This window comes from Nycticebus coucang, chromosome 15 (genome assembly GCF_027406575.1).
Source record: "Nycticebus coucang isolate mNycCou1 chromosome 15, mNycCou1.pri, whole genome shotgun sequence".
NCBI lineage: Eukaryota > Metazoa > Chordata > Mammalia > Primates > Lorisidae > Nycticebus > Nycticebus coucang.
The window spans coordinates 80,101,777-80,116,717 of NC_069794.1; the positions used below are offsets into that span (position 1 = coordinate 80,101,777).

Sequence of the window (14,941 nt, forward strand, 5' to 3'; positions counted from 1 at the left end):
AAAAGGATGGGTATCTTCTAATGAACCAGGTTCCAAGTGTAAAATCCATGTGTTAGAAAGACCAGTTAAAATTTCTCACAGACCAGTACAATTCAAGATTTCTCCCTAGGGAACAATAACCCAACTGTCAAAGCCCTGGCATGTGAGATGAGTGCTCTTACCAGCAATGGCACCTGAGGTTAATGTGGCTATTATTGGCGTTTTGGTCCTATCGTTGATTTTGGCCAAAAATTTAAACAGCAGTCCGTCTTCAGCCATGGCATAGATAACTCGAGGCATGGGAAACATGGAACCTAAAAGGCTAGAGAGGGAGAAAAGGGCAGAACACGTGAGTAAAACTGCCTTGTCAGGCTCACAGCACCACATACAACAGCGCACAGCCTGCCCTTGAGGAAAAGGGACCTGAATTTCTCACCAAGACCTGCAATCCCTCCACACTTGTGAGGTCCAGGGCTAAAAGACTCAGCATTTACTCCACCAGCCAGGAGACAGCACACACTGAGGCAAAGGCAGAGAACACCTAACAGAAGCTAGCAGTCTTCACGGAAGGGGAAACGTATATTTACTCCTGCAATTACTTCTAGCTCAAACAGAAAACACAAGCATCACACATCCATGAGGATTTCTCTGTGGTCAATCAACATTCAATAAACAGTTCCTACTTACACCAGCTTGTAGGAAACACCAGGGCAAAAATGTTTCTCAGAAAGCATTTATTCCCCTTTCCGGAGTAGCCCCAGCCTCATCATCAAACTAAAGGCCACAATATGGGGCTCCAAGAGGGGGTCTGGTCAAGTGACCAAAGTTAGGGACAGAGCACCAGGGCCCTGCTGAGCAGATGACACTGCGAAGTTCTGCAGGATGAAAATGTCAAAAACACAAACAACTCTTGGGATGATTAACAGCAAGAAGGCGTTGGGGTGCTGGTTCTATCTGAAGGGAAGAGGGAGGTTAACAGCTGACCTTTGTCCAGCGCGGCCTCACGGGGCCAGCTGTAGCCTTGCTCTGCTCCCTCCCACATGCAGACCCCCGCAGGAAGAAGCCTCTCTCACCTGGTAGAAAGCGCACAAAGGGAGCCCACAGCCACTGCATACTTGGCGCCTTCCCAGCCCACGTGCTTGAAGGCGTCGGGCAGGGGACTGTCCTTGTCCAAGCAGAAGTACGGCATCATGAGGGTGAGGGCAGCTGACACTCCAAAGTAGGCGATGAAGCAGATGAGGAGGGATGCAACGATGCCCACGGGGATGGCCTTCTGTGGGTTCTTGACCTCCTCACCTACAGCCAGCAAGGCGTGAGCCTGAGAAGGGCAGCTGGCCAGGGCACAGCCTCCCCACGTGACACCAGGGGCACCTGGGGCCAGGGAGCCCACACCACCACAAGTAACTGCCCCAGAGGGGTTGGCCCTGTGGGAATAAGTGGCCTCAGGATCCCAGGAACTGGTGGGCAAGCAGCACTCAGAAACACCAGACGGCCCGACCCCCGATGGTGTTCTCAGCCTGCACACTGTGGTTCCACCAAGGAAGAGACTTGTTTCCTTTGGTGAAGAAACTCTTGGAGGCCCAATGGCACCTGGCCTATTCAATCCTCCAGGATGACAATATTTTTAATGGCCTCATTTCTCCTGATGATGCAGATATGCCATCATCCCACTCTTCACAGCAAAAGCATCAGTCACATTCATGATGCAGTTTCCTGTCAGGCCCTGCCCCTTCAGGGAGTGAGAAGGAGGGAGGGGGCGGGGATCAGCAGGAAGCTGCAAAAACACACACTGCTCACGTGTGGCAGAGCGGCAACTGGAGCACGCCGACAGGAGGGGAAGTGGCGGGCCCTGGGCAGCGTCGGCCCCACCTGTCTGCTGGACTGCAGCCGGCCAGCAGGCGGGAGAACGTACCTGTGGTGGCGATGCAGTCAAAGCCCACGAAGGCATAGAAGCAAGTCGCTGCCCCTGACAGGACACCAGACCATCCGAAGGGCATGAATCCGCCCACACCAGGTTTCCCTTCTTTTGTGTTACTGGAAAAAAGAGGCACAGGCAAAATCAGCACCCGCTGGGTAACCCAGCTCAGGGAGCAGTGCTCATCTCCTGAAGAGAAGCAACCCCAGGCAGCAACCTCTGCACCTTCCCACCATGTCAAACTGCTAGGCCTGGGGTCTCCAGACCCTGTGTGTGATCTGGGGGTGCTGCACGCACCGTGGCGTTCCCACTCCAGCAGGCCTCTCTGCATTTTGTGGCCCAAAGCCAAAAGGGTATGTAGGATCGCCATTTCCAAAAGCACCTTCTAACGACGACTTTGGCGGAGAGAGGCAGGGACCATGGGTAAGGGGTCTGAAGGGAAACAGGGAAGAAGCCCATCCCTGCCTCTGCGCCATACCCTTCTCTCCAGGACCTCAGAGGGAGACAGAGAACCACCAGCCAGGGTACCACCTGCCCCTGGTCGTCTACATTTACAGGTGACTCAATCTCAAAACAAATATTTTAGGAGAAACTGAAGTATAAAAAAAGTGTGCTGTCAGAACGGTGCCTGGGGCTCAAAGGAGTAAAGCACTGGCCCCATATGCCGGAGATGGTGGGTTTAAACCCAGCCCCAGCCAAAAACTGCAAAAAAAAAAAAAAAAAAAAAAGGTGTGCTGGCTCAGTCTCAAGCTTCCACAGGCAGGGCTCAACACATATTTGCTAAAATAACAACTGCAAAGTTAAACAAGCACTGTTTATAAACACAGATGTCCCAAGAAGACCACCCGCTTAAAGTTCAGAAAATAGTCCCAGTGAATCTGACACCCGTGACCCTATGACCAGTGCTGTGCCCACGTTCAGCACAGCCCTTCAGCTCCTCCAAGGGTCCTCCAAGCTCCTGCCCTCCCCTGCACAGAGCCTGCGGTAAGGAACCAGCAGGTATGGGGGAAAACACCCCTGTCACAGACCAAGAGACAGACTGACTCACAGGCTCCAAGCAGCCTTCCCAGACAGCAGCAGAAAGAGCATCATCAAATCACAAACCCAGACCCCCCAGTTTGGGGTCAAAACTGCCTCCAAACCCATGCACACGGAAGCTCCTCCATGCTGTATGGTTTGGTTGGGAAGTGCCCTACTATTTCAGAGAGACAAACAATCTCACACAAGACTATGTGGCTGTTTTCAGAAATACAAATCTAGCTGGAAGGAAAAAAAAGAAAGATGCTCAGAGATTTTAACAAAATGAAAGAGCAAACTAGCTTCCAGTCCGGTAGTGCTTCAAGTGGCCTATCACCTGCCATCCCCACAGCTGTGCCTTGGGTCTGGAGACTGCGCCCGGCAGCAAGGCCATCAGATGTAACCAGGAGGGCCCCACTGGCGATCCAGGGGCTAGGGCAACAAGTGCCGCTTTTGTCTGGGAGGCTGGTAACAGTTCATCATCACCAGGGCATCAGTGTGAGGACAGCCAATGAAAGTAAATACCATCAGCTGGCACAAACAATCTCTTCATAAAAATAATAAAATTAAACCCCAATGGGCAAGCAAGACACAGAGGTCATTCTCGACCTGCAATCAGCAACCAGTAAAATACACTCTCAAAGTTTTCGAGAGTCGACTACGTTTTACTTCAAAGCATATTTTGAATTGGCTTCACTCCACCCTGAATTAATGGGCACCAATCAATTTGGCATAAACAGGACTCTGGAATGTTTGGGAATGACCCATTAAAAGTCCTCATTTTTCAGTAATAGAGTTTGGGACAGCAAGTCTGCTTTTATTTGAACTGTTAACCACATAGTGTTCGTGTGAGGGAGGTTTCATGTATCTAATGCAATAGTTTCCTGTTTATGCTCCTGCAGTAGCTTCCAGTCCCGTATCTGCCCACTGTCCAGACAGCTGGAGGACATGGCCAGCCACCTGACTGGTGACCCAGCTGAGGTGTGGGGCTGCCAACACCCCCAGTGTGAGACGGCCCCTTGGCCTTCCTCACAACTAGTGGCGGCCACCCCAGATTTCTGCCTGGGCACAAGGGCTGTGTGTCTTCCAGGTCAGCCCTTCACAGCTCTGGACACTCTCCTGAGCTCTGCACTCTGTTCTTTCCTGGGTCAGCTGGGTCATGCTTGTGCCCGCAGAACAGCCCTGACCAGACAGATGAGGAAAACATCCCAGGGGCTGATGGAGCAAGACAGAGACGTCTGGGTCCCCAGCTGAGCTGGCCACCCAGCCTGGACTGTTCATTTCAGAGCCTGAAACAGCACTTGAGAGCCCCTCCACTGCAGGAGGGTCCAATTATCACAGCAGCATAACCCTCGGTCTGCACTAAAATAGCATCACAGACAAAATCCAGCTCCCCCTTCACCATCCTGGGAGCTGAACAGTCACCTGAAACCCTGATCCAAAAGAGCCCAATGATGCATTATGACCAGTTGGCTCTGTTTCCTGGATAACCTGAGCTCAGCAGTGAGGGTTCCCTGAAAGGCCTGAGAAGCACAGGGTGGAGAGCTGGCCAGCCACCTCCAGCTCTGGTGTCCACGTCAGGGACAGGAGGGCGAGGGGGCCACTGCTGGCAGGCTGAGGCAGCACACATCAAATGTGGGAGGACGAGAATATTATATTCCGATACTTGAGTAATTCTGAAAAATTTTGGCCGAAGTCCCGCATATTCTTCTTCCCTCTCTGTTATCACTGTGATAGGAAGGCATTTAAAGGTGAAATGGTATCACCACAGTAATGCAGAGAAAATCTTTGCTGAATGCAAAGCTCAGAGGTCGGCCATGAAATAGAATAGGCAGAAAGACAGATTACTGAATGAGTCTGACAATAATCCTCAACTATGCACAGTTTGGAATTAGCGTGCAATTGTTTTCCTGAATCTTTCTAGTGCACAATATTCTCTCCGGCTCAGGAATAAGCCTTCGCAGAAATTCCAAACATAAAAAACACCCTCAGCTACTTTATACAACAAAACAAAACAAAACAAACACATTAACAAAATATATTCAAAGAAATTTTTCTAAAAAGCCTGTTACACCCCCCCCAAATTCACACGTATCATTAAATACCAATATGCAGAGTGGTCACACGTGGAGAGACCGAAGAAATAACTCACTTGTTCAAACAGAAATGGCCGGACATGTTCCGGAAATCCTTCTCCGAGAGCTGCCAGTTTTTAATGGATCCTTTCACGAATCCCGAAACCATTATAAAGCCCAGGACCAGGACGTTGACACATGTGAATATTTTGTTGACCATGGCCGACTCTTTCACACCAAGAGTTAAAAGTCCTGAAAAAGTGCACAGACAGAAATCTTTGAGTGTTAACCGCTCACCAAGTGAGCATCTCTTGAGATCGGGGTGGGAAGGAGACTCCAAGGGAACTCAAGTAGCATCAAAGCCCTGAAGACCCCTGTGAGTCTCTGGGAATGGGGAAGAACTTATCGTCTTTCCAGGGCCAGGAATCTAAATAACCCAAGTCCAAGGGCCGTTTCATAGGCTCAGAGTGGGTCTTCTGGATCCCCTTGAGAATTGAGGATGTCACCCAACGGGCACCCAAGGACCGCAGAGACCTACAACACGACAGTTAACCATCCACAGAAAGCCCCTCGCAGAGGGCTGCAGAGAGCCTCGATCCACCCACCAACCCGCTCACTGCCTCAAACTAAAAGGACATTGCTGGGAAGTGACCTTCAGAAGCAAATCCACGAGCAGACACTATGCTCAGATTCCTGGTATGATAAGAGTTTTTCAGATGAGGAAATTATTCGGATTTACTTTGGGATGTTAGTAATAGCAACCAGTTGTGGTGGAGACACTGGCTGGACTCAGTGCATATAAAATAACGCCTGAGCTAAACTAGCTCTAACTTGTAAACTCACATTTTAAAAAAGTAATAAAAATGGGGCGGCGCCTGTGGCTCAGTGAGTAGGGCACCGGCCCCATATGCCGAGGGTGGCGGGTTCAAACCTGGCCCCGGCCAAACTGCAACAAAAAAATAGCCGGGCGTTGTGGCAGGCGCCTGTAGTCCCAGCTGCTCGGGAGGCTGAGGCAAGAGAATCGCATAAGCCCAAGAGATAGAGGTTGCTGTGAGCCGTGTGACGCCACGGCACTCTACCCGAGGGCAGTACAGTAGGACTCTGTCTCTACAAAAAAAAAAAAAAGTAATAAAAATGCACAGGAACCTCTGACAGCACTATCTTCAAGGCCTATGCTGCAGGACCACCTTAGCGTGAAGATACCATTGGGGACTTCCACAGCCACACTCTCTACTGGACAAGAAAGCAGCGCAGAATGGGGCCAATGTTAACATTCCCCACCACCAAGACACCACGGTTTGGGACCACTGCTCTGCCATGAATGCCTTTCATACATTTTTAAGTAAAAACTACTATGCCTGTGAGACTGATTTCTGAAGTACGGATGTTAGAAGAGAACTGGGTAATTAGTCCCGGGGAGAGCACCAAGCCATGCATCCATATATTTTTTTCTTTAGCATCCCTCCCTCTTGTGTTTATTAAAATAAAATCTTACTAGTTCGACAAACATTTTCTGATACATGTTTCTGCCAGCTGGATCAGAAATACTGCCCAGACCAGCCTGGGTGAGGTTATTTCAATAATGCGGAATGTAAAATAAGGCATGTCATTTTTAAAACCCATCCAAGATTTTCTAACCCCAAATGAGAATTCATTTGCATTTCAGTCTTACATTTATGGAGCCCCATGAAGTAAATCTCCCATCCTACTGGCCAAGGTACAGACAAATGTCACTAACTAGAGGTTGCCATCAGCTGCATTCAAGCAGTTATCTGGAATTTTAAAATTCTGTAACCACAATTTTGTCATGAAGCTTATTTATTTAAAGGGTGTTTTGATGGTTGTTAGGTGTAAAACCATCGGAGACGCCAGGCACACATTAGTGTTTCAGACAGAGCTCATTCCTCCACATTTTCCTGGCTGATGAATGACAACTTTCCTTTCCAACTGGTCATCCAGAGAGTTGAAAGAATTTTTACTCCCGAGTCACTTGTACAAAAAGCCTCCAGTCCTGACAAAACCCTGTTCTGTAAACAGTTACATTAGACACCTGAGGTTCTCTTTTAATTAAATGGCATAGCACTCGACAGCTATCAAATAGGCCAACTCTGTAAGGAGCCAATAAAGATGTCCGCATGAATTACAAAAACAGAACAAAAATAAATGGTGGCGGGGGGGTGGGGGAGGGGGTGTGAGAAGGAAGGAAGAAAGAAGGGAGGGAGGGTTTAATAGGAGCCTTCCATGAAGTTTTACCCATGGGTCCAACCTGATCTCTTTTTCAGCATGTGCTTTACCTGTCAAGATGAGAATTATGATCACGGCAAATATGTCGGGGTTTTCGGCCAGCACCCCTGGGGCATTCAGAGCCATGTGTGTCCTCGAGAACTCCCCGATGGGTCTGCCTATAAGCTCATCAAATGTCGCACTCCAGGCCCTTGCTACGCTTGAAGTACCTGCCACAAAACACATGCACCAGAGGGATTGGGGGAAACAGTTAGCAGGGTATTTGTCATTGAGCGCCACATCAGAGGCATCCGCACAGTGATAACCTTACAGCAGCCAGACCACAGCGCACGCTGAGCCAGAAGTGAGAAGCACAGGAAGGCTTCTACGGTCTGCAGAGGAACGCACACATGTGCTGTGTACAACAAGTATACATGCATCCAAATACAAATGTTCCAGAATGATTATTACCTTTACCATCTGAGAGGCACTCTGATAGTATTTATGTAATGCCATCTATTTTATTTCATTCAACAAAGGGCTTATGACAACTTGGCAGTTTGTAGGACCATTGTTTAGAAAGCCCCTTTTCCAGGACCCCCTTGGCAGCGGAGCTGACAATACCTGCGCCCCAGTAACATAATTCACTCAGCAAGAAGCAGGGTCCAAGGAGATTCCTGAAGGAGGGGGATAATCTCATCTCAGGGACCAGGCTCCCGGCTCACCTCTGAGTGGGCATCAGCCACACCTCTGCCACTCTGTGCCTGAACCCAGCCTGGAGGCCACAGCGTCCCCACAGACAAAGCTCAGTCCTCCTCGTTCTCCCCAAACTCTGATCCCCACACCCTGACCCCTCAGCCTCAAGGAACAGAGGTAGCACCCGAGTGCAAACAGCAGGAGCTACTCTCTCCTCATTTAGTTCTGAAGAGAGTCACTGCCTTTCCAGCAGTGTCTCTCAGGAAATGTCACTAAAAGCCCTGCATTTGCATATAGCGTTTTCCAGTATTTTCAAAGTGGGCCTGATGGGTGACCATGGTCTGAATCATGCACAGAACTTTGCCAGACTGATCTGCACAGAGATTCCATTTTGTTATTTTGTGTCATGCTAAGTGTTTTTCCAACAGCTCAAAAATGTAACCACATTTGTTCATCCTGACTAGCTGACCTATTATGAATTCTGAAAAACAGTCCCACAGTCTCCCACAACCCCCAAAGTGTCCAGCACCGGGAATCTGGCTCCCCAATCCCATTCCACCAGACGGAGGAGAGAAGGGTCATCTGGCCTTTCTTTGCACTTCTGAATCATGCCTTTAAAAAAAAAAAGTTTGCCCAAAAAACTGCCCTTCCCCAGTAAGTAGCGAAGGCTGAGAATAAATTATCATAATGTAAGCAGACAGCCCTGCACAAGCCCAGCACTCTGGCAAACACACTTTCGTCTGTTGGTCTAGAAGCAGCAAGCGCTTCACGCTCGATGTATATTTTATGCCCAGGTAAATCCTTTGGAAATGTAACAGTCCATTTAAAATAGCTACATTCCCACTGAGAGACTTCAGCTTGTGAGAACCATTTTGGGGTCATAAGTTTTGATGTTGCACTAAAAAAAAAAAAAAAAAAAAAAAAATCTTGTTGTATTCTAGAACTCAGAAGGGGAAGCTATATTGGAGGCTCAGCAGATATTGCAGCTAATTGGAAAGAAAGAGAAGGTGCTGTCCCAAGGCCAGCAGGGACCATGCCTCAGGGGTGGGGCCCAGTGGAAGCTGATGCAGAAGCCAGCCAAGGCTTGATTTAAAAATTAAACAGAATGCTTAGTGGGCATTTGTATTTTTACTTTTATGAAGTGACCATCCATATCCTTTGCTTAGTCTTATATTCACGTGTTTAAGTTAGTATGTTCAGCTGTAATCAAAACACAAAAAATGTGAAGAGGAGCAAAACACGTCTGCCTACCAAACTGAAAAGGTTTTTTATTTTTGGTTTCATTGCTAGATGGCTGTGTTTCTAGCTGATGCCCAGTGTTGGCAGTGAGGGTAAAGGGCCCCTGGAAGCCCTACTGATAGAGAAATTCTGACTCTTCAACAGTCTGGTTTTTTTTGGTTGAGACAGAGTTCTACCCTGTGCCCTGAGCAGAGTGCAATGGTGTCATAGCTCACTGCAACCTCAGACTTAGGCTGTCGGCATCCTGCTGCCTCAGCCTCCAAAGCCGCTGGGATTACAGGCACTTGCTGCTGTGCCCAGCTGGGTTTTTCCACTTTTTTCATGAGTCGGGGTCTCACTCGCGCTCAGACAAGCCTCAAGCTCCTGAGCTCAAGCAATCAATCCTCCCGCCTCAGACCCCCACAGTGCTGGGATTACAGGCGTGAGCCACCTGACTCTTCAACAGTTTTAAGGGGAAAAAAATCATGGCTAGGCTCAAAGATAAAAAGTAAGTAGCCATTTATAGTAACAAGAACACAACTAGAAACAATCTGAACATCCCATAAGGACTTCCAAAAAATTGTGCTGTGTATATACACCTCTGCAGTGGTACACAGCCATTAGCATTACTACCATAGAAAAACAACGAACAACACAAGAACTATTTACTATATATTATTGTATGAGGAGATACACTATATAAAAATACATCATTTGAATTCACAAAAGTATAATAATGGCAATATCTCTAGGCAACAAACTCCAGTGAGCAGAGTCTTACTCCTCATGTCCTGCACAAAATCTGGCACAGAACAGGTGCTCAGTACATACTTTGTTGAAAGGACGAATGAATGAATTTAAGAGAATTTGTTTCTCTAGGTCATCAAGTTGGATATTTCTGTTTTTCCTCTTCGTGCTTTTCTTTATTTCTCCTATATTTCTCTTTCAGTGAGGTATTTAGTAATCAGGAAAAGAAACCTAAGGAACTGTAACAAGCTGGTCAACATACAGGTGGTCAACGTAAGGAACTAGGCCCACTGTACTGATACGTACACATGGTGCAGGGCTGGTCTATGAAAATTAGGTCAACTGAAGGAGGTGGTCAACTATGGAGGTTCTACTGTTTTCTTTTTTTCTTTTTTTGTTAAGAGTCTCACTTGGTAACACTCAGTAGCATGCTCTGGTGTCTTAGCTCACAGCAACCTCCAACTCTTGGGCTCAAGAGATTCTCTTGTCTCAGCCTCCCAAGTAGCTGGGACTACAGGCACCTGCCAAAACACCCGGCTATTTTTTAGAGACGGAATCTTGCTCTTGGTCAGGCTGGTCTCCAACTCGTGAGCTCAGGCGATGTGCATGCCTTGGCTGGGATTAGAGGGGTTAGCCACCACACCCTGCTACTGTATTTTTGAACAAATTAGAAACATCCAATTAGCGCTGTATGTCTCATGCTAATGGGAGTAACATGCTCCTGGCCTGGCTTGGTACCTGCACAAGAGCACAGGGCAAAGACCAGACCATTACGGTGATAGCGCCCATGAAAGGACCAGGGAACATTACAGCAGGTGGGGCAGGAGGCAGCTCCGGCAGAGAAGCCAGACTCAGCGCATGTCGGGAGAAAGTGGGTGGCCCACCCACACACTGGAGGTAGAAGTAGGCAGAAAAGAGGAGGGCAGCTCTGGGACCTACCAATGATGTAGGAGAGGATTAAGTTCCAACCAGTGATGAAGGCCCAGAGTTCCCCAACGGTCACGTAGCTGTAAAGGTAGGCTGAGCCCGTCTTTGGGACTCGAGCGCCGAACTCGCCGTAGCACAGGCCGGCCAGCACAGAGGCCAGAGCAGCGATCAGGAAAGAGATGACAATGGCAGGGCCGGCATCCTCACGGGCCACAGCTCCGGCCAAGACGTAGACGCCGGCTCCCAACGTGCTGCCCACCCCGAGGGCCACCAGGTCAAAGGTGTTGAGGCAGCGGGACAGCCGGCTCTCTTCCCTGCTGCAGTCTACCACCTTCCGCCGCAGCATCTGCTGGCCAAGGCTCAGCAGTACTTTGCACCCCATCCTGCTGCCTGAACCTGTCAAAAAGGAATAGAGGGGCTGCGTCATGACTTCTGGCTCACCCATCACCCTCGTCTTATCCATTACTAAAAGAGACAGTGGCGAGGTCCTTTACAATCATTTCCTGCTAAAATGTTTTAATTCTTCAAATTTCACCTTCACCGGTCAGAAGAACATGAATTCTCCAGTCTTGGATTTCACCAGCAGACATGACTCAAGGTCTCTGAGCTTTCTCACTGATTCCAGTTCCTCTCCCTGAGAAACTTCCATGAGCAGAAATCACCCCAATGTTTCTGCTCTTGGCAATCACGTAACTTACCAGGAAAAGTAAGGTGCTATTTCCAGTACAAAGTAACAAGAGGCGAACCGGCCCACATCTTAGTTACTAAAACTCAGAGGTCTTGAAGAGCAATGAGAATGCTTGTTAGATCTTTCTAGCATCCTCTGGGGGTGTAAACAGCGCCACATACGTGTTACTAACGGGAACTGAGAAGGGTTTATGGAAACTCTCTGTACCATCTTCACAAGTTTTCTATAAACCGAAAACTATTCTGAAATAAGTAGTTTACCCAAAAAATCTAAAACAGAACAACAGCACATGCAGAGATAAGCTATCATCATGGCTTCTAATTACTGAGGTACAAAACAAATCACTAACTTTTTCTCTTGACCATCAACTGGTATTCATTGAACTAACTTTGAGTCACAGAAAATAAAAGTCTCAATGGAGCTCACCGGTCTAGAAAAGCCTGTGTTTAACCACCTCCTGGCAACCCCCCTGCACTGTCAGCCGCCAGGCGAGCACACTGCGACCTCTGGGCTCAGGGCCTGCAGTACCGTCACGTCACTGGCTGGCCCCAGGTCCTTCCTGTATTTTACCTGACAGCCAAGAGAAGAGAGACAGTGTCAGAACTCATGAAATGGTCAGCTAGAATGGGAAATAAAAGTCATCTGATCCCATCCCTGTTACACAGAGGAGGAAAAATAACTCAGATAGCCAAGTGTCAAAAAAGGTCACAGCGCTCTGCAGGGACAGTCGGTGACTCCTCATCTGGGGTTCCGGCCGCTCAACAGGTGGGAAGGAAATGATATCATGGTACAGCAAGGTGGGGAGGAAGTGGGAGGAAATGAGGAGGGAGCACCATTTGTAGAACAGCAGTGGAGCGGGAAAATCAGACGCCAGAGTTCAGTGAGACAGGAAAGGGCCCCTGATGCAGACGAGAGAAGAACAAGCTGAGGCCAGCAGCTTCCCGGTCCTTCTCCACCACGAACTGGATAATTTCTGAAAGCTCTGGGTTCAGGAGCAGATGCTGAATGGTCTTAGCCATGCCTGACGCTTTCTGGACAGTTAAGGGAAGGCTTCTGGGTGGCACCAAGGTGGTGGTGCTGGAGGAGGAGGAACCCAGGACCTGCTGCCGCCAGGACACCAGGGCCTACGGAAGGCTCCAGCACTCTACTCAGCTCAGGCTGACTCACTCACTGGCTTTGAGGCAAGACGAGCTTTGCTTGTGAATTAGGAAAATTTCAACTTCCGGACCCAACTGGGATTTTGGTAGAAAATTCTAGAAAACATACAGATAGAGGCTTGGAAAAAATATGTGGAAAAAAGATAGTTAAGGCACATGAATTAATATATGTTGGAGATATTATGTCCTTCATAAAAGTAGGAAAAACATGTCAAAACAACATGATAGCGTCCCTTTAAAAAATCCTAACATAAATATAAGAAAAGACAAAAAATCGTAAAAGGAGGGGAATTGAGGCAGTTGCCTCTGGATAGGAAAAGATTTGGGGTATTTTTTATTTTTTTGCTTTCTGACAATTTATTTTCCATAATGAGTGTGTATTGCTTATGAATTAAAGGGAAGGAAATCTCTTTTAATAAAATCAACCCCGGTCCCATATGCCGAGGTGGCGGGTTCAAACCCAGCCCCGACCAAAAAAAAAAAAAAATAAATAAAATCAACCCACCAGGGGCAAAAAAAGAAGGCACAGGGACCCAAAGACAAGTGGAACCCACAGGGAGTGTCGACACAGAAGGCTGGCGATCAGGTTCACAGGGTTTCAGTGTGCTTTTCTCTTTACATTTGGGCATATGTGAAAATTTCAAAAATTAAAAGGACTTCATCTAGGGCTGATCCAGAAAACCCTGAGGAAGTTTTTTTCTACCCCCTACACCAAGCACCACACCCCACACCCAGTGCCAGGGCAGCCCTGAGATGCTATAAGCCGCAACCACATATTAACTAAGTCTTTGGGGACCAGGTTGAACCATATAAAACTGCCACTATTTAACCATTTTTGATCTTAGTAATAGAAAAATGGTCTAGAAAAACGGTCAGTGACTGGTAGAAGAGACCCAGCCTCGCCTCTCCTAGCGGTTTGCCTGAGTCAGAATCAATGGAGAGTCAGACTGAGAAGCTGGGCTCTCTCACTGCAGCCTCTCCTCCAAGAGCCACAGTGACTGAGTTCTGACAAACAGACTTCAGAGTGGTTCACATGTCACCCCGAAGCTGTGGCTTCTGGGAGGAAGAAGGCTATTAGGCACATATGTCTCCGCATCCTGCTTTGTGAGGAACATACCTAACCTTTCCTTCAACAGGTAACAGCCTAAACCTAGCCCTGGAGACGCAGTGTGCACCTGCTGGGCGCCAGGTGGCGCCTCAGACAGAAGGCCTGGAACTTGGGCAGAGGCAGGGCAGGATGGCCCCTGTAGGGGGATCTTGAAGGGCCCCTGAGGATTTTACACCTCTTCTTAGACACAGAATTTTTATTTTTATTTATTGATTGATTTATTGATTTTTATTGTTGGGGATTCCTTGAGGATACAAGAAACCAGGTTACTCTGATAGACACAGAATTTTTAAGTCAAAGAAACAAAATACTATTTTTGGAAAGACTAGTCTGGTGTGAAAAACACTGGAAGGAAGAACTAAACTCAAGGACTTTTAAATGCTCCAGGCCTGGCCTTCTTTTTCGACAGCAAACCAGTATGTTCACCTTTGAGCATGACATTTTAATCCAACTAATAAAGCACCTTTGTGCAAGCAAATGCTATAACCTTTTGCATTTACCTGCCATTTGTTCCTCATCTTGTTCTTCCCCACAAGAAGCCTTGATAACCACACGCCGTGCAGGCCTGCAGTTGCCATGGGGATTATCTACGTGCTCTGCGTCATGCTCAAGTAATCCCTAAGCAGGAAATGCCGAGTTTTATGGTAGGCTTTCCTGCCCTGTTCACACCAGACTCTTCACTGGCAGCCAAAATTTCAGACACTTCAGAAGGCAAGCATTTCTAATCTGGAGACGGTCACAGCCTCCGTGCATGGCTCTCTACCTTGCCTGCCTTCCGTCCTCAGTATCTGCCCGTCATGCTCTTCCAGTTGAAGGCCAGTGGCCAGCCGGAGCCAGCCATCTGAGACTCAGGATGACATCTCCCTGCACAAACAATGTGACCAAACTTCAGGTGGGTTCCCAGGTGTTCACAAAAAGCCGTTTAGCCCACTATGTTTCTAAAGCAAGGCTGTGCACCCTGGAGCCACATACCAGCCACAGGGCCTTTGGCAGCACGGGGCATCCACATTGGCTGCAGGGACAAATGGACCTTGTGGAGCTGTGACCTCTGACAGATTTAAAGGCCTGGACCACTGTAGAGAAAAGAAAGAATGGAATGAGGAGCCCCAGTGACTGCCTGCATGTGGCCTCCAGGACCTGAGGGAAGCTGTAAGGTCAGCTGACAAGCGTCAGGACGCCCAGGCCTATGAG

At 48.2% G+C, this 14,941-nt stretch overlaps 1 protein-coding gene across 7 annotated transcripts in view; it reads right to left on the reverse strand.

Moving 5' to 3' along the window:
• Positions 1 to 14,941, reverse strand: part of SLC7A1 (solute carrier family 7 member 1) — a 72,817-nt gene that overhangs the window by 12,169 nt on the left and 45,707 nt on the right. For 6 of the 7 annotated variants that reach the window (XM_053563408.1, XM_053563406.1, XM_053563409.1 and 3 more), the window contains 6 exons: positions 10,810 to 11,193; positions 7,281 to 7,439; positions 5,064 to 5,238; positions 1,892 to 2,013; positions 1,053 to 1,275; positions 162 to 301 (listed from right to left, as the gene is read on the reverse strand). In XM_053563408.1, the coding sequence (XP_053419383.1) occupies positions 162 to 301; positions 1,053 to 1,275; positions 1,892 to 2,013; positions 5,064 to 5,238; positions 7,281 to 7,439; positions 10,810 to 11,179 (1,189 nt within the window). In that variant the 5' untranslated portion in view covers positions 11,180 to 11,193. Of the gene's footprint in view, positions 1 to 161; positions 302 to 1,052; positions 1,276 to 1,891; positions 2,014 to 5,063; positions 5,239 to 7,280; positions 7,440 to 10,809; positions 11,194 to 11,911; positions 12,056 to 14,941 lie in introns of all 7 variants that reach the window. The other variant, XM_053563413.1, reaches the window with a different exon arrangement.